At 38.7% G+C, this 19,355-nt stretch overlaps 1 protein-coding gene across 1 annotated transcript in view; it reads right to left on the bottom strand.

The window, feature by feature from the left end:
- POLA1 (DNA polymerase alpha 1, catalytic subunit) overlaps positions 1-19,355 on the bottom strand; it is a 204,912-nt gene that overhangs the window by 124,730 nt on the left and 60,827 nt on the right. The window contains exons 27-30 of the mRNA XM_054088003.1: positions 5,341-5,373; positions 3,695-3,787; positions 1,658-1,863; positions 262-394 (exon numbers count right to left, since the gene is read on the bottom strand). Coding sequence (XP_053943978.1) covers positions 262-394; positions 1,658-1,863; positions 3,695-3,787; positions 5,341-5,373 — 465 coding nt within the window. The remainder of the gene's footprint in view (positions 1-261; positions 395-1,657; positions 1,864-3,694; positions 3,788-5,340; positions 5,374-19,355) is intronic.

Below are 19,355 nucleotides of genomic sequence, written 5' to 3'. Positions count from 1 at the left end.
ATCAGTGGGGAAGACAGCAGGATGGGACAAGACACAAAGTTGTTATTCTAAGGAAGCAAGACTGGCCTCCAGCCCCACAGGGTTTTTTTTTTCCCTCATACCGTAGGATCATTGGAGTACGTTCCATGCTATTCACCATCTAATAAAACTGCTGGTATTTCACAGCATTATAAGTATTAAAAAAAAAATTTTATCAGCAGACAATATATTCAGGAACAGTAAAGTTTTTCTGAGACAGAAACGAGATGAGACGTCATTTACCTTGTTTATTTCAAACTGATTTACTGGGATCTGGCCGTTCATCACATTTTCTCCAACTTCTATAAGCCGCCTTTGAATGTTTTCCACAATTACGTCTCGGGGCTGATCAGAAAGAATCTGACCAATTATATAGCTGTAGAAACAGTCCAGAAACGAAGAAAGGCTTCAGACACACAAAGCAAAACTGTTACCATAAACACAATCCTCTCTTCCCTTGTGTTACCTCTAAGAATTAAAGAGCCCGAGGATGAAGTCTGATGCTAAATTTATAGAAATTTGTCAGGATATTTCATGTTTTCTTTTATTTATTTACTTTACTTTACCAAAAGCAAATTATTGTACATAGTCCTAATGTTAAACAGTGATTTGGAATTGATGAGTGCAACTGGTTTCTATTTTCTGCTGCCATTTCATTTTGCCATTTATTATTCCATAGCAGGTATCTTAAGATGGGAGAGAAGAGAATATATCAAGTAAGCAAAGTCTTGCCTATTTCTGTAAAATGTGGTTGGAAGATCTGCCAGCTGCAGAAGAGTTAGTCACTAAAGAACACTCTCAAACATTTGTATAGCTTTAATTACTAATACATTCCTAACTTGGAAAAATTTGCTTCTATTATGATGCATCTTTTCTTAGAAAATGCAAGTCTTAAGAACAGTAGGCAAGCGTGTGGTATATTTTTACAGATGTAAAAAAGTATTCATTTTTGGATACAGTTGGACCACAATTTAAGTTAAATATTCAAGAAGCAGTACACAAGGTGCTAGCCCCCCAATGACCACTCTCCACCCACTTCAGCTTTCTTTCTACAGTGCTAAATGTATTATCTCTATTGAATTTAAGAATGAAAAGTCTCTGTGCAATGACAATTAATAAATCACCAGTCCAATATCATAATGAAGTATCAGAAGAGTATAATTTGAAAAACGGAAGAGAAAGTCTTTGGGGAAGGTATCATCTTTTCAGGCTGCACCCAGTGTACTTTGAGCTTTATTAGAGGATGCTGAAAGAGCTGACCACCAACTTTTCTAACCATCTTTGAAAAAGATCTGACCCATGACTCCAAACACTGACAGCACCTACCATTTTCACAAGATTTAAGCTGTAGTTTAGTAAGCTGCATGTACAAAATTGTGGTAACTCAAACGCACAGCTTCCACAGAAGATGCAAAAACAGACAGTGAAATCAAAGACATTTGGACTTGCACAAGTATAATATTACTAATGCCAAAATGTAATGTTTACGATCTCCTACAAGAAATACTTCAGATACCCTAACACTGATGCTAGTTCCCAGCCCATACTGCTCCAGAAATCACCCACGTGATACGAACTGCTTATGAAGCATGTACTGTTCAAAACAGAGCAAAGAAGACACTGCCACAAAGAAACTCACTTTCCAGTCTCTTTTGCAAGATCACACCAGTCTCTTCGGACTATATCCAATCCTTTCAGTTCTTGTTTAGTTACATACTTCCCACCTCCAGTTGGCTCCACAGTCAAAGCAGCATATTTCTTCTTCTTTAACAGTAGCAATGACTTAAAGACCCCATCAATATCGATTTCCAACAATTTATAGAGCTTGTTCACCTCACTTTTGATCTGCAAATGCACCGACATTAAAACCAAATGCAACACCTTAATAACTACGGACAAAAGCCACTTTCATCTAGAAGTTTAAAAATAAATAGCACTACACGCTTTGTCTTTGCACACACATTTTAAAGACTCACCAGATACCATTAATTGTGAAATTAAGTATACTGTAGTAACTATAGGCTACTACTAAAATTAAGGTTTGCCCATTGGCTTCTTCAGGATTTACAGTTTTGTATATCTGATTCCCTAACAATATTTAAGCAGGGTAGAGAAGCATGGGTCTGAATGCGACCTTGCAGATAACTGACTCTAGCCAGTGTTACTAAGGTAGCTACTCCATCTAGTCGCTCACATAAATTACACAAGGGATTTCAGAGTACGGACCCACTTACTAAGAAAACATAAGAGACAAATCACTTAAGATAAGATATGGAAACTGCTTTATAAAAAAAGGTGCCTTGCAATGGCCTGACGGAAGTTTTACATAAATTAAAGTTCTTTTGCTTCTAACATATACCCTCACTAAGACAGGAACAGTACTTTCAGCACAGAATCCCACTGGTTTGCTGTCTAGCTTTGGGACCACATTATCAGTTTTAACTGAAGCTTTCCTTATAAGTTTTCCATTTTCACGTATACAAGTGCATTTAATTTTTCTCATTTAGATCTCCATTTTTCCTGTTGCAGGAACAACGCTCACTTTTAGTCTGGGGCATTTGACTCTAAAAGCATCATTAAGGAGGTGACAAGTTAAAAAATCGACCTATTCTATCAAAAGTCAGAAGATATAACTTACAATGATGATCCTGTCAGGCTTCATAAAAATTATTATTATTTAACTGTTCCTCTAGAACATTTAGTCACCAAATGTGAGTACAGGGACAAAAATCAAACCAGGATGAAACCACACAGACACCGAAGATTAAACTTTCTTATACGCTACTATGTATACGCTTATGTGGCAAACAAAAAAGAGAGATTGTTTTCTTCCATGCCACCAGCCCTCCTGCTACTTGGTTATGAAATCAAGATATTATGCCTCTCCCCATACTCGTGAGACGCATCACCTTCTCAAAATACCAACTTAGCACGAAGGCAAAGGTATTCTAAACCCCCCCCCCCGAATCAGTCTTGCCTTAAAATTACATGACTTTTGTTTAATACTATACTGAAAAAAATCTTCTGTTTTCAGTTTTTGAGAGCTTCCATAGCTCTCGTTTTCATCACAATTTCTTTGATCTGTCACAAATAACTCTTCCATCTTTTCTTTAAAACGTTATGAAACATTTTTAACTTCTCTTCCACAATTTCAGAGCGTCACAAAACTTTCATATTGTCAACTGCTAATCAAAAAGATCTCTTCTGTATCTAAGACATTAATATTTGAATTTACCATTGAAAATCTGATAGCACATAGAGTATAACATATACTACATAACTAAACAGAACTAAACTGATAGACAACACTCATGTCAAAACAAAAATCATTAAATTAAAAATTGTGTTCAGATTGTAAGTGGAATTAACATGGAGGCATTGTACCTCACGTTTTAGCTTACCGAAGTGTTCAGATAGTCTGCTGGCAACTTAGGGTTCGTAAAAAAGCTCATTATACAATGCAACGTTTCACGTAATGTATTTTAAAATGCTATACCTGAAGATAGGCCACTTTGAGCATTTAATAATCCGTAGCATCCATACACTGTCAAATTCTTCTTCCTCATGGCCTATTCACTACTCAGGCCACGGAATCCTCTCTTAATACCATCTGCTCCACTCAGTGTTACAACATAGCCATGTAGGAAAGCTTTCAAAAGAAAAAAAACATCCTTACCTTGTTACCCAGCTTGAAGACCTCATCCAAATTGGTGCTATTAGTATTTATCATAATGGAATCAGTATCTCCATAAATCACTTCAAGGTTCATCTAAATGAAACAAATTGCTTTGAAAAATAAAACAAAACCCCTCCATCTTTTAAAGTCCCACCTCATTTTCAAAAATGTCTGCATATTATCCCTTAAACACTGAAAAGCAGAAAAATTAAAGTTTTTTTTTACAGAGAGGTCTGTACATTCCATTAAGACACATTTGAATTTCAAGAGAATAATGAAGCTGAAGCCACTGAAATGTTTAAAAATCAAAATCACTGTTCAGTTGTGTACAAAATATTAAGTAGTTAAAATGTTATTAAATGAATCCTAGAAAAAGTCTAATCTTGAGAAATAGCAGGAACTCTAATAAAAAAACTTTGGACTGCTAGGACACAAGAAGATCACTTAGGCGCGAAGACTGCTGTACAAATTCAGACTATTCAGATAAGACTTTTAGCCAATGTGATTCAAAGATTATTTTACAGTCAGGTATCCTATCGCATTTGCGGCCATCAGAATACTATTGCAAAAAAAGCCATTCTAGATTAAAACCACCACCATTACAACAACTTAGAATCTCTATATTTCAAACAGATGTACTTAAAGTATCAGCTAGCAGATACAGTAACTAAGAATACCACAGTGCTGCCCAGGTTAGGCTGCTCTTCTCAAATGTTTTCAGTTTATGCTTCATATTTCCATCTTCCACTCCCATCTTCTTTTTTTTTTCTACTGTAATCTAATCACCCGTGCTAGTCCTCCCTTGGCCAGCAGATCTTTCAGGGAATAAGGCACTTCTTTTGGATGAGAATCAAGCTACTATGACCCACAAATTTTGTACCCCCAGGCTCAACTACTGAGCAGTTACTACTGGAGATGGACACAGACACCTACACAAATCCTTCTCTCTGACTGACGCTCTGCCCGTTATATCATCTCTCATTCTGATCCTTGTAGCAATTAAAATGCCCTACTTGGAAAAGATTGTGTTCAAATACCAGCTAGACTGCCATAATCCTCTGGAATAGTGGAACAAACTCTAGACAAACTGAAGCTCTTACAAAAGTCTGAGTTGCACATGAAAGGCAGAACAGGGAAAAACGCAAAAAGAAAAATTGCAACCACCAGTTAACATCACCCCAAAAATGGGCAGATGCATCTGTTTAAGAGATACTGACTTGAAAAAATGAAAACCTAATGTCTTCAGTGTGGAAAATCAATGCAGCTTTAAAAACTGCAGCATGGCTATGTCCATGTTAAGCTCCGTATAGTCAAAAACCCACCCTGTGACAGAGTTTAAAGGATGCCAAAAAATAAACCGTAATAAAACACTGGAACACATGGTGTAACAGGTCTATGAGTAAACTCTAATTAGCACTGTTGCTAATTTGCTTGAAACAGTCGTACATAGACTTCAAGCAGGGGCCAGATCATATCTGTGGTAGGAAAAGCAAAAAGCTATAATCCATTAGGAAGGATTACATTTGTAAACCAGGCATCCTAAGAAGTGATTTCAGGTCTGTTTGGGTTACAGTTCTCCTAGAATAAAAAATTTCACCAGGTGTGCTCGCTAAGGGTTGTTGTTTAATGAAAATGCTCAGCATTACCTTTTGCACCATCTCCTTGGTATGCATCAGAATCTGAAATAAAAAAAAATAATCAAAGATTAGCGTATGATATAATTACAAGCTAACACATGCAAACATAGCCATTAGGTTGCTAACTCCGAATGCTCTCACCTTTCAAAACAAAGCAAACCACCTCTCTCCTGGCAACACACAGTCACCTCAATACTCCTATTACATGAGTAAATTCTCATCTGACCTTGCATTAATGCTATTATTAACTCCCCTAAAACAAGATTAAAACAAATCTCAAAATTGCATATGCACACACACATTTTACCTTAGGAAAAAAAAGAACGCTGAACGAAATGCTCAAATAAAACCCAACCAGGAGGCACCAGAATTAAGCTTCTTTCTGTAATTTAAGTCAGTTGTCTCCTTCATATCCATAATCTTATCTCTTGATGTCACTGAGGGTTTTTTTCCCCAAAAACATGGTGTCTTGTTCAGTACAGCCTGAATGGTGCTTGCTTAACAAGAACCTACTCAAAATGTTGATTACCCTTGTACTGATATCAAAACAGGTCTTCAAAAAGCAAACTCCTTAGGGAAACCAGAACTGGGACAAGGAGCTGAGATAAAGACTGGATACAGATGTTGAATCAATGGGCAAATCCATGAGCAAGTAGGTTTATTACTCAGCTAAGAGACCATCCCAAGTTCCATGAATGCTCTGAATAGCAGTTTTTAGAACCATATAAATAACTAGAGGCCTCACATGAGTAGGCTACTGCTTCCACGTCTAATACTGGCAAGCACAGCGGAGAGAGGTGGGGTGCGTATCACCTGAAGACAGATACAGCTGTAGTGCAGAAAAGATGGAGTAAAACCAGCTTGATGAACCAAATGTGTAGCTGCTGCAGCAGCAACGGCTTGGTTTGCACAGCTGCACGACAGCCAACATTTGATCCACTCTTTTAGTCACCTGGCCATGTTTCCCCTGCATTCCCCATTTCCTTCCTCATCAGCATCCTGGTACTTCAGCACACAGAACCAGATTCCACCTGGTTAGCCACAGTTCCCTCATTTCAGTTCTTACCATCCCTGCTCAGCATAAGCCTCAGTTCTTTTTCAGCTGGTCCTGCTTCTCATATACATACAATTGTACTTTTAATTTGATTTAAAAGGATCACTTTGAACCACTTGTTACAGCAACGATAGATCAGTCTACTAGGTGGAAAAGAACAATTTGGTACTCTAGCTTTAAAGACAGTCATGCAACACACTATTTTAACAGGTTATATAGAATTTAGTAACCTAGTCTAATTTTTATTATTTTTCATACATTAAATGGCAATACTCCTTGGCCTTATTTGCCAAAAAGGCAGAATTATTACTTGTAGTCAAGAACTCTGTGACAGGGAGCCAAACAGTAGAAATTAGCAGGGATGAAGAAAATGGAAAGGACCAAAAGGGAAGAGCTGGCCATGCTGGAATAAGACCATATTCAGGCAAATCTCACGATGTTCATAAGGCCAAGGAGCCTAAAATGAATCCAAGAATCTTGACTATTGCAATATTGACTATTGCTGTTGCAGCAAGCAATTCTGAAACAAAAGTGAAATGTCCACCTCTATATAATGGTACGCAAACAGGATGACAACACTGTCTTTCCTTTGATATTAACAGCAAGTTTCATTAATATTTCTGAACCTTTAGACAACCACAGTGAGGAATACTGAAGTATGATGCTCGACTGTGCTTTTTCAGTCCGTTTTACATGACGCACCACAGAACTATGCACCAAAAGCTACATTTCCCCTGCATTATTAGTTCCACAATGCCTGACTTCACAAGCTTAATATTCTGTTTCACTATAGTTTCCGTTCAGGTACATTTTCTAGCCACTTTCACCTTCAAATAGAAATTCGCTGCACCTAAGGATGGACTCACTTTCCCAAAGTACAAGACATGAACTAAGCAAAAATAATATACCGTTACTTTCAAGGTACGTAAGGAAAGGTTAAATTTCAAACCACGATTTAACTTTCACACAACCAACTCACAATGAATGGCCTTATCAGGGTTACTCAGAGAGTGTATCTATGGATATACACTCTCTGGGCCAAGTTCAAAACATCCAGTTGGTTTAAAGACCATCCACTGATGCCACAAACTAGGTACTCGGCCAATGTAATGCCCGAACTCAGCTGAAGTACCAAACCACAAAAAGCTCAGTTGACTTCTGTCTTCTATATAGACAAACAGGAAAATGGTGAGTCTTAACAGCACATTCACCTCAGGTCGTACGCACTCAGACACAGCCAATTCCATTTTAATCAGAAGCTTAAAAAAGATATTCCACTCCTCTTTCATCTCATACTGAGTGATTCAGATGGCATCACCCCATCACCTTTTCATGGAGTTTTGAAGTTACTCTGAAGACACATATCACCGGCACATGACATCAGATTTCACATACAGTAATCAGAAGTCCAGCTTATTCACCCCCCCCCATTTCCCCTTTCTCTCACTTCTTAGCTAACTCCTACAGAGAAAGGTTATACTTTTCCCTTAGTATTCCAAAAAGCAGGCAGGAGTCCCTGAAACAAAATTAACAAATTGGACAGAGAAATTAAGAGTTTACATGTAAGAGAAAAGAAGGCCTATCATTTTTACTCATTATAATCTCTGGCATTTTCTACTTCACTCTCTGAAATAATGCTATCGATTAATACTTATAAAGATAACATTTTTAAAAGAATCCAAAAAGCACAGGATTATCCCCTAAGAAAAAAAAATATTCTCTGGCTAGGCAAAGACCATTTCTCAATCGTCTCCAAGGGCAGCAGCGGATGCAGGTAATAACAAGAGAGGTCACAGACAACTTGGCTTCATTTAAGTGACTTGGCACATGCTGGTGCTACCCATTCTGACAGGAGATCACTTGTAAGTTCCAACAGCTACAAAACAGGAGGTTACAGTGGCTCGCTAAATTCATTAATAAGGCAGTCAGTAGTTATCTGATTTCACCGCAACACCTGCATATTTATCTTCTCATTACCAACTGGATGATGGAATTTTTTTTCAAGCACATTTCAAAAATCTGCCAACTTCAAGTGTAGGAAAAAAAATAAACTTTGTAGTTAATTTTTCCCTTAACAAAGTACAGCTGTTGAGAATAATTGTTCAAGATCTTACCCTGTAATGTCAACTGCAGCAGAACAAAGAGTATTTAATTAGCAAATCTATCCAGTAATTCAACACCTATTATATAAAATGCCTTCGTGATTTTATTCAGGATAATTTGCTAAGAGGGTTATTACTGACATTCAGATGAAATTTAAAATTCCTACGCAAGTCGAGTCATAATAGCAGTAATGATCCCCCCAATCAGGAGATACTGTGTCACACAAGGTTCTTTAGCAATGCAGCAGCCGATTTCCTGACTTCTTAATTCCTGGGCTCAGCTCAGTGAGAGCCCTTCATGCCAATATTTCAGTCAGCAATACATCCTTAATGGGACTCTATTAAAATACCTAGAATAAAAATGACTTTTTTTTTTGGTTAAAAAGAATGACAGCACTGCTATCATATCAATCATTAACGGCTTCTTAGAAATGCACGGCAAAGGGAGGTTTATAGTGAGGCTGGGAAGACAGAAGAAAGAAGGAAGAGAATAGGAAAATTGTTACTCAGTAGTTTCCTTTTGCAAATAATATTGCGCTGTTCATGAGAGCTGGATTGTCTCCTATTGCAGGCAATCCAAGCAGGAAGAATTAATTGCCTGGCAACCCATCTGTAGAGCCATGCCTCCTCCCCCCGCAAACATATACTTCTACAAACCTGTGAACTTCTCAGCACAGTGAATATGTGAACATCTGTGAAATTGTATTTTAACTTTTTTCTTGTAAAAGCAAGACTAGCAACACACACTCTCTTGCCCGTGAACTGCGAGTCAATATAAACTGAAAGACTGTAATTGCAGACATGCAATCATCAAACTGCAAAATTCCCTGTCCTAATTCTACTCCAACTCACTAATTACTTAATTAAATGAAGACGTGATTTAAGAAACGGAATGATTAAAAATAAATAAATATACAAATAACAGCTTTACTATTATCCATTACATCAAGTATTTTTAAAGATTCCTTATTTAAAAACCACTAAAGAGTACCTTCTGATGAGAGGATGTTTATGTGAAAACAAGCTATGATACTTGAGTTAAAAAACAATAGGGGATAGGGCACAAAACTATAACATGCTGATAGAAAGATTTCTCCTGCAGACACACAAACTTTCTGTAGATTTCTGGGGCCCCAGATATAAAGGAACAGAAGGGAAGGCTTTAGACCAGACTGAAAAGACTGACCAAAATGCTTAGAATAACACTGCATCATAGATAGATACAAAAAAAAAACAAAACAAACCCCCACCAAAAAAACCCACTTCCCCAAATCCCCCCCCTTGCATATATACTTTGTACAAGGAGAAAAACTAATGCTTTTTGAGCCTTCACAAAAAATGCATTTCTTGAAGACCCTGTAGTTATCTAGTGCAGACCTGGTATTTTTTTTTTCCACTTTGGCTGTTTATTTGTGCTATCATATAGTAAGAAAATAATTCTGTCATTAGCTTTAGTAATTCATACTAGCTAGTCTTTCCCATGACACAGAGAAACAAAAGGGCAGGAAGAACTGTTTCCCAGTCTGTAACACCACTCACTAATCTACACAAGAATTATTTCCAAACCTCTGCATTTTCGCAACTTTACCTTTGCTAGTATGTTTTGACACGTAGCCTCTAGCACTGATTAATTGTGGCCACAAGATACTGCAAAAAGATTCTGTTGGATGGGGCTTTGAGCAGCCTTGTCTGGTGGGTGGTGTCCCTGCCCATGGCAGGGGGATTGGAACCGGATGATCTTTAAGGTTCCTTCCAACCCAAACTATTCTATGATTCTCAAAAAAGTTTTGTGTTGTGGACGAAATGGCACACATGCTGTAAGCAGTAGTGAGAAAAAGGTGGGAGCCTTCTTTGGCACAGAGAAGGAAGCAACACAATGGAGTCTTTTCATTAGACAGTGGGCTTGATTTAGGAAAGTCTGGGTGACCAGATTCAAGTAGTTAATAAATTTGTTTCAAAGAGCTTTTGCTGAGTATTTGCTTAGACAATGCATCAAAGTTAGATTTCCCAAAACTGTAGACTCACAGGGAACATTAACACCAGCAGGAACAGCTCACACTGCCAAAATTTTCCTTTCTAGCTTTTTTTTTTTTGTAGAAACACTGACATTAACCATCCATGCTCCACTCAAAACTGACAGATCTTACAGATCCTCCTTTCCTCGGGGAAACACAGTCAACAAGGGATTATTTACAGCCCAGAAGAGAGACCTATTGCTGGCACTGGCTACGGGAAAGGTCTGGCACCTTACGCGCCTGGGTAACGACCTCACAGCTGTGCGTGTGCAGAGATGTACCGTGCCCCTGTGCCATGCAGCAGCACTCGACCAGCAACCCCTGGGGAGTTGCCATGGAGTTCTTTCCAAACTCTGCCACACCAACATCCCTCGCCTTCCCTTACCAGCGAGTTGAATTGACTGACAGCAGTGCCAAGATGGGCAGCAGAGCCTGCTACGTATTGGGATTTCTTCACCTTCTGCACCATAACTGTAATATACAACAGTATGTTTTCTGTGTATAAAACCAGAATTCAATGGTGCACCAAAACCAACAGAAGAATGGTTCCAACGGCACACAACAATCCGGTGATGCATGTTTGCATGCCAACATAAAATAGGATCTTCTACCTCACCAACATGAAAAAAGGCACAAGAAAGGCAGCAACAGAAATGTGCTGAACACAACCAAAAGCATGTACCTTTGTCACATTTCGACAAGGAACACAAAGATGACACAAACGCTGAAAATGATGTGAATCAAATGACAACTTGAAGATAACGTTCCCTTGATCGCAGAAAGAATCAAATCTTCAAAATTCTACAGTACCTCTATTTCAAGTATTTGTTGTGAGTTACTCTGAAGTGAACAGGAAAACCTTATCAAGCTGTACAATTACTGGTTATTCTGCACAATATCTTACAAACCATGCTATACTAAAACAAATTTTGCCTATTTTGGAAAGGATTATTTTGGTATTAGGATAAAGGGAAAAACAATGAGACATACTCCTTCAGCTTTGGACAAGTTTTTAAAAAACACTAAAAATTTTTGTGCTGGAAATTCATTTCAAATCTTAGAAATGGAGAAACCGTGTGCTCAACAACGAAGTAGAACATTTGAGCACGTAGAAGGTAAGGGACCTAGCTCTGACCCTACACTGTGTTCCCAGAAGCAACAAGAACATGATTTCCAGATGGATAACTAGCTGTGAAAGCTGTCCGTACAGCGTAGTCATCTCCTAGCCCTCCAGAGTCAGCAATGCTCCTTCCTGAGAAACCAAACACCGGTGGCAGTTCCCAGAGAAACACCAGGGCTTACAGCCCACCAATGGAAAGATCTCCTTTCTGACCACCTGATTCAAAACTGAAAACCTAAACCGAATGAAAGAGCAGGGAATTTTTTTCCCTGTTTCATTCCATGAAAAAACAAGACCTGCAACATCTAAAACCCCTTAAAGAACATCGTACTCAAACCAATTTCAGCTCATTAACTCATGATTTTTTTTAATAAATACATTAAATAAATCTATGCTTGGTGAACATTTTGTACTTAACCACAAGACACAAAGGTAGCTTTGCTTAATAAGAAAACCTTTTGTGCATTTCAAGTATGCTGCAATACATCAAAAGCTTAACTGTATCGCAAACCACAAGTAAAAACATTTCCAATAAGCAAGAATATGACAAGCATCGTTTACTGCTTCCTAATAAAACCAAAACATGCGTTAAGTTATTCAGTATTTAAATGTATACAGACAAGTATATCCTCCTTAGAGAAAACAGCAGCATTTGTTTCACTGAAATGAACAAATATTTAGACAGGAAAGCTTTAATTTGCTTTGTTTCCCAAACTGAAATGGTTTAACACATTCAGCAACAGAGAATGTCTTTCACTAGAAAAAAAATATATTATAAGACCAGTAAATAATTAAAATTACTTACTTGTAAACCAAGTTTTCCTGTCTGATGAGACAAGTTAGAATTGAGTCAATGTTTAAACCACAGCAAGGAGATTTCCCTTCTAATAACAGAAAAACCTATTTCCGTGTAAGGCAGAATAACCAGACCATCCACCACATCAGGTTTACGGTGATCTATAGTTTTAGGAATTAGCTTTCAAATATATAAGCATGTCTCTCAGTTTTGAAGTGATAGGAATATAAGTACAGTCTTTTCTCCAAGATAAGTTACTCATAGCCATGTAACTGGAAATCTAGAGAAATCAGGGAGCAGGTCTCGGAGTCAATAGTGAAGACAATTTTTCAAAAAGATCAAGTATTTCTGTAAACCAGAAAAAGAAAGACAGCTGATGCTCTAAAGACTTGAAATATATATTTTATTAAGCCCAGCTGGACCTGGTCCTGACAAACCTCCTCTACTTGAGTAGGGAGGGCTAAACTAAACTGTCTTGAGAAGTGCATTCCACACTCAGCTATTCTGAGCCCTATGATCCTCAAAGATCTATCCTTACATATTCTTTATAGTTAAGAGCAAATAGCTTAGATTGTGTTCTACAGGTACGATTTCACGAATCAAGTCATGCAAAAACATCCTGGGCTACAGCAAAAGAAGCATGGCCCAGCAGCTCAAGGGAGGTGATTCTGTCCCTCTATACCTCTCTTGTGAGACCCCACCTGGAGTATCGCGTCCTTTCCTGGAATCCCCAACATTAGAAGGATACGAACCTGCTGGAACAAGTCCAGAGGAAGCTACCAAGATGACCAGAGGGCTGGAGCACCTCTGCTATGAGGACAGTCTGAGAAAGTTAGAGTTGTTCAATCTGGAGAAGAGAAGACTCTGAGAAGATCTTATAGTGACCTTCCAGTACCTGAAGGGGCTACAAGAAAGCTGGAGAGGGACTGTTCACAAAGGCTTGTAGTGATAGGACTAGGGGCAACAGGTATAAAATGGAGAGGGGCAGATTTAGAGTAGGCATTAGGAAGAATTTCTTCACTATGAGAGTGGTGAGGCACTGGAACAGGTTGCCCAGGGAAATTATGACTGCCCCATCCCTGGATGTATTCAAGGCCAGGTTGGATGGGGCCATGGGCAGCCTGGTCTAGTGGGATGTGTTCCTGCCCACGGCAGGTGAGGTGGAACTAGATGATCATCATGCAAGGGCATACACACATAGTGCTAGAAACCAGGAAAACTACTACTGCAACTAGACAAACCTCAACCCTTGACGTTGTGCCACCTTTCTTGGTTACAACAGATAACTGAAAGAAATTCAACAAAGATTATTCCAATTCCAAGGAACAATGAAACCTGAATGAACTGAGCACTTGCAACGCATTAAGATTTTTACCAAGGTACTTAAGCAGGACTAAATAGCTACCAGTGCTCAAGTCTCAGAAACTCACATCCACGTTTGGTACTGACTGAAGTAGTGAAAAAGTAGGAGCAGGGCAGGTACCATCTCCAATCTGTCCCAACACCAGCCACAGTATTGATGTGGCTACTACACAGACTCTTCAGATTAGCCTCTGTGGCAGCTCTAAGCTGCCTTCTCAGGTGGTATCAGGGAAAGAACAGAGTTTCAGCTCTACATGGGACACTGAACCTTTCCTGCTTCAGGCAGGATCTAGTGATTGCTCCAAAAATGTGACAAGACAACGAGGACCATGCAAGGTTAATACCACGAAGTTCTAGTTAGATTTCCTACTTGCTTAGTTTGAGCTCTGTACAGCACTTGATGAAGCTGGCTTGGATACAGATGGAAAGAGCTTCAGAGAAAATCAGTCAGAATCAGACACAGATTTTTAGGTTCTGTTCAAAATGAGCTTCCTGAATTCTCTAGATATGTCTGACAAAAAAATGAAGATCACAGAATCACAGAATCACAAGGTTGGAAAGGACCCATTGGATCATCGAGTCCAACCATTCCTAACACTCCCTAAACCATGTCCCTCAGCACTTCATCCACCCGTTCCTTAAACACCTCCAGGGAAGGCGACTCGACTACCTCCCTGGGCAGCCTGTTCCAGTACCCAATGACTCTTACTGTGAAGAATTTTTTTCTGATATCCAACCTGAACCTCCCCTGACGGAGCTTCAGGCCATTCCCTCTTGTCCTCTCCCCTGTCACTTGGGAGAAGAGGCCAGCTCCCTCCTCTCCACAACCTCCTTTCAGGTAGTTGTAGAGAGTAATAAGGTCTCCCCTCAGCCTCCTCTTCTCCAGGCTAAACAACTCCAGCTCTCTCAGCCGCTCCTCGTAAGACTTGTTCTCCAGCCCCCTCACCAGCTTTGTTGCTCTTCTCTGGACACGCTCCAGAGCCTCAACATCCTTCTTGTGGTGAGGGGTCCAGAACTGAACACAGTATTCAAGGTGCGGTCTCACCAGTGCTGAGTACAGAGGGAGAATAACCTCCCTGGACCTGCTGGTGACCCCATTTCTGATACAAGCCAAGATGCCGTTGGCCTTCTTGGCCACCTGGGCACACTGCTGGCTCATGTTCAGTCGGCTGTCAACCAGCACCCCCAGGTCCTTCTCTTCCGTGCAGCTCCACGGAGAGCTTCCAGCTCTCCAGCCATTCTAGCGCTGCATAGGGTTGTTGTGCCCCAAGTGCAGGACCCGGCATTTGGCCTTGTTAAACCTCATCCCATTGGTCTTGGCCCAGCAGTCCAGCCTGTTCAAATCCCTTTGCAGAGCCTCCCTACCCTCCAGCAGATCGATACTTCCTCCCAGCTTGGTGTCATCTGCAAACAGGACACAACAGACCACCCACACCCCACCTTCCCCCCAAAAAACCCCAACAAATAAGCATTTACAAAGCATGTCAGAAATAAAATTTACTGGCTTATCAGATGACTATAAAATCTATGGTTAATTTCTGCCACACACTTAGAGATCTCAATTTATAAATAAAATAAAACTCCCCCCCTCATTTAAGTTTTTAGCTATTTTTAAACTAACTACAAAAGAAAATTACTAGTGAACAATCTTAAATTGCTTGTTAAATAGGGCTTGCAACTGTAAAATAGGAACAGAAACTATAGGGTGGGTTTGGACAACTTCACCTTCCAGACTTTTCCTATAAGGAAAAAAGAGCCCATGTCATTGGAAACTACTGTCTATCTATAGGCATCTGCAATAACAAACATATTGTAGACACTTGAAGGAGCCAAGAATGGAACCATGTTTGATGTCATGGTGCTCTTACAGAAACAGAAACATGCTCCAGGACACAACATGAAACTGAAGTGTAGGGCATTTATAATACCATTTGTAACCCTGCACTTCTTTTTTTTAAAAAAAAAGAAAAACAGAACAAAGTTAGCAGCTTATCAAAGCATTCAATTTAATTTTTCAGAACTATGAACCCATGCAAAGAAATGACAATTTCAGAAGTTACTTTCATGCATTAGGCTGTCGTTAAACGCCCCATGTACAGCCCACCCATTTCAGTATTTAGTGTTTCAAAATTAATAGCAGTATGGCTTCATTACTAATGAAGTCACGTTGTTAAGTTGTCATTGTGCAATACCATAGGATATGGATTTGTTTCTTAATTGTGAAGAATATGGAAATATGAAGACTAGGAAAACAAACAAATGTATATAACCTTTCAACGTGACCCTCTAGGAATCCAATACAAATACTGACTTTTAGCCACATATCGGATTAAAGCAGTGGAGCTTTGCCACTCATTCAATCCACATAATTCACCTAAAATGATATTGCTCAACAGGAATACATTTCTATTTTAATGATGGAAAAACCTTAATTACAAATGCAATTGAAGCATGCTACCTCCATAAATCCATTACTGCAAGAGAGGCATGCTGATTATTTCTTAAATCTTTAATTTGTCATTTAGACCTACTGTTATCTCATTTGTAAAGAATTCAAAACACATTTGCACAAAACTAGATTTCTGAAACATTAACAATGTTTATAAGTCTTTCACTTATTTCCCTACAATTTGACAGGATTGATTCCGTACTACATACTTTAACTCAATCAGTCTTTGACTTTGGAAATTTTTATTTAAATTCTTCATCCCACAAATTCTGTTAAAGAAAGAACATCACAACCTAAAGGTTTTGTTTAATTTAAAAACATAGCTAATAATCTTTCCTGCTTCTTATTACAGGAGTTTGAACCATTAATAAAAAACTCAGCTTTCACTCATATGCCAAGGAAGCCTTCTTTCAAAGCTCTCTCTTGCTCTTACTTTTCAGTTTAAATAGGAGGCACCAGCATTAATTTACATTATTGTCACACCAGTCATTCAATATCCTCATTAGAATTATATCTGAAACGAGACCTGCAGGGCCATGAGAGCAAGTTTTAGTGCCAACATAATAATCCAATCACAAGCACTGGTCAACAGTAGCTTGACTCCATTCACTGCTATTATAGATACAAGTGTTGCTAAGCTTCATTTCAATGCCTTAGATTACTACAGGTGCCTAAAATAAACAAACAAATCATCTCCCAAAACAGAAGGAAAGACAGGGATGCATTATCAGAATAGAAATCTCTGTAGAAGCTTTCTGGTGATCAAAGATCTGGTTTGGACCAAAACCAACATGAACAAAATCACAGGCTGGTTGAGGTTGGAGGGGGCCTCTGGAAGTCATCTGGTCCAACCTCCCCGCTCAAGCAGAATTACTTACAGTGCATTTCCCACCATGTCCAGACAGCTTTGAGTAACTCCAAAGAAGGAGACTCAACAACTTCTCTGGGTAACCTGTCAGGGCTTGGTTACTCTCACAGTAAAAAGGCATTTCCTGGTAATCAGATGGAGCCTCCTGCGTTTCAGTAAACAAATAAACAAACAAATCTATCAGTCTTACGATTAAATTTACACCAAAAAAACCATGGGAAAAGCCCATACACATTCCCTTTAGAGAAAAGAAGAATATCAAGTGTCCATAAAAAACTTCAAGAATACTGAAAGTTTTACTTGTTGAAAAATACATTAAATCTGTTGGGTAAAAAAAAAACGCACAACCACAGTCCATCAACCTCTGGGACACCGGAGAGTTACTCCTGCTTTCCGACATAGGTACCAATAATTTTGGTATGTCCTGATGAGCTGCAAAATGAGAGATTTGAAAGGATTTTCCCAGGAACTATGCATGCATTATGGCTGATAACAGACATCCATTCTCTTTTATAGGTCATGTTCTTTTCTGAGGCAGAGCATCCTGGAATCCTTTATGTTTATTAACTTCGGCATTTATTTTGACCTTACGTACACACATGAGCAGTTATAAGAAGATACACGTCAAGAATGAACCACAATCTGACTAAGATCAATAAAAACATTACTCTAAAATATTATCTAGATAAATAAATAAGATAAATAATATCTAGACAAATAATATCTAGATAAATAATATCTAGATAAATAAAAGTCTAGAATGGACTTCATTACATCTTTCCAACCTTGTAATCTTATAATGTTGGCAACTAGAAAAAAAACCAACATGGAAAAACAAAGGGTTAAAGAGTGAATCTTGACAGTTCATCTACCAGCCTTTCACCATATGGTTATTCAGATCAACTACATTTAACTAAACGTCTATAATGGATGAGATGTCCCATCCACCTGAACTACTATGATTTTTTTGTTTCACTTCTCCCTTTTCACGAGCAGTTGCTCTCCTGCAATCCATCTCAGAAGAAAACTGTCACAAAGCTGAAATATGGCAATTTCAAAGTATTTGAATATTTATTTGATTAAAGTATAGAAGATTATCCTTATTTGGTTAAAGTACAGAAGATTATCCAGTAGAAGAGAAAGGTAATTAACATCTAATTTCAAAGCTTTTCAAATAAGTCTCATCCAAACTACACTGTAAGAGTTCTACGCTAAAGAAGTTTCTCATTTTCATTCAAAAAGGCACACCTGGCAGACCAACAGTAACGGTACAGAAGGGAAAACAGAAGACAAAGAGGCATCCAGATCAAGCAAAAAACACGTTCCTTACTCCCTTCCACATGTGCTTGCTGTCATATCATCAACTAAGTAACATCTGACTAAATGAGGTACACTCACCCTAACAGAGAGAGGTAATTTAACAGGTTAGGTAAAGGAGAAAAGATATTTAAATTGCCTGGAAGTCGAGCAATAAAAACGACTCACAAAACTTGTAGCATGCAGACTTCTAGAGTGACTTATGAAAAGGGTTTGCTGACACTGCAGGTGGCTGAATTTTCAAGTTTGAAACCAAAATCATCTTGCATGTAAATCCTTCTGCAATGACAGAACAATATCTCCAAGTCTGAGCCGGTCATTTACAATGGGTCTGTCTTCTGCCAGGTTAGAGTCAAGCCCCCAACACTGTCCCAATGCACATGCGGTTGCGACTTCTGCAAAGATGTTGTCTTCTTCAAGGAAACATTCACCATCTCTTTTATTAAACATTTTTATTTCCATACATTGTAAGCATGCTTTTCTGACAAAGCTTTTCAGTGTGCTGCAGAAGACGCCATAAGCAAAAGCAGGAAAACAAAATGACCAACAAAGACTTCTAACAGATCCTTCAGGGACTTGCCAAGTTCTCCAAGCATCTTGCTAATGAAAGCAAATGGCTGAGATATTAAAACACCAAAGTTGTTACCAATACAAAAATTCTACATGACAAGAATAGTAAAAATACTGGCAGGTAAATAAGTCTTCAGAAACTAAATAAACTAACATGGAGTGAAAGTCAGCTTAAGGCTCAAGTCAGAGCCAAGCCTACTTAAAAAGCAACAATCCAGGACAAACATTAAAGCCCACAAACTCTTTATTTGCTTTCCAGAGGATGACATTTCACAAAAACCACCCTGTGGGTAGCTAGGGCCTGGCGGTCAGAAGATATCACGCTGTAACAGAAAGATAAGACCCCTCTCCGAATGACCAATAGTATCTAG

Source organism: Cuculus canorus, chromosome 1 (assembly GCF_017976375.1).
Source record: "Cuculus canorus isolate bCucCan1 chromosome 1, bCucCan1.pri, whole genome shotgun sequence".
Lineage (NCBI taxonomy): Eukaryota > Metazoa > Chordata > Aves > Cuculiformes > Cuculidae > Cuculus > Cuculus canorus.
This window is presented reverse-complemented; position numbering and strand designations above follow the sequence as displayed.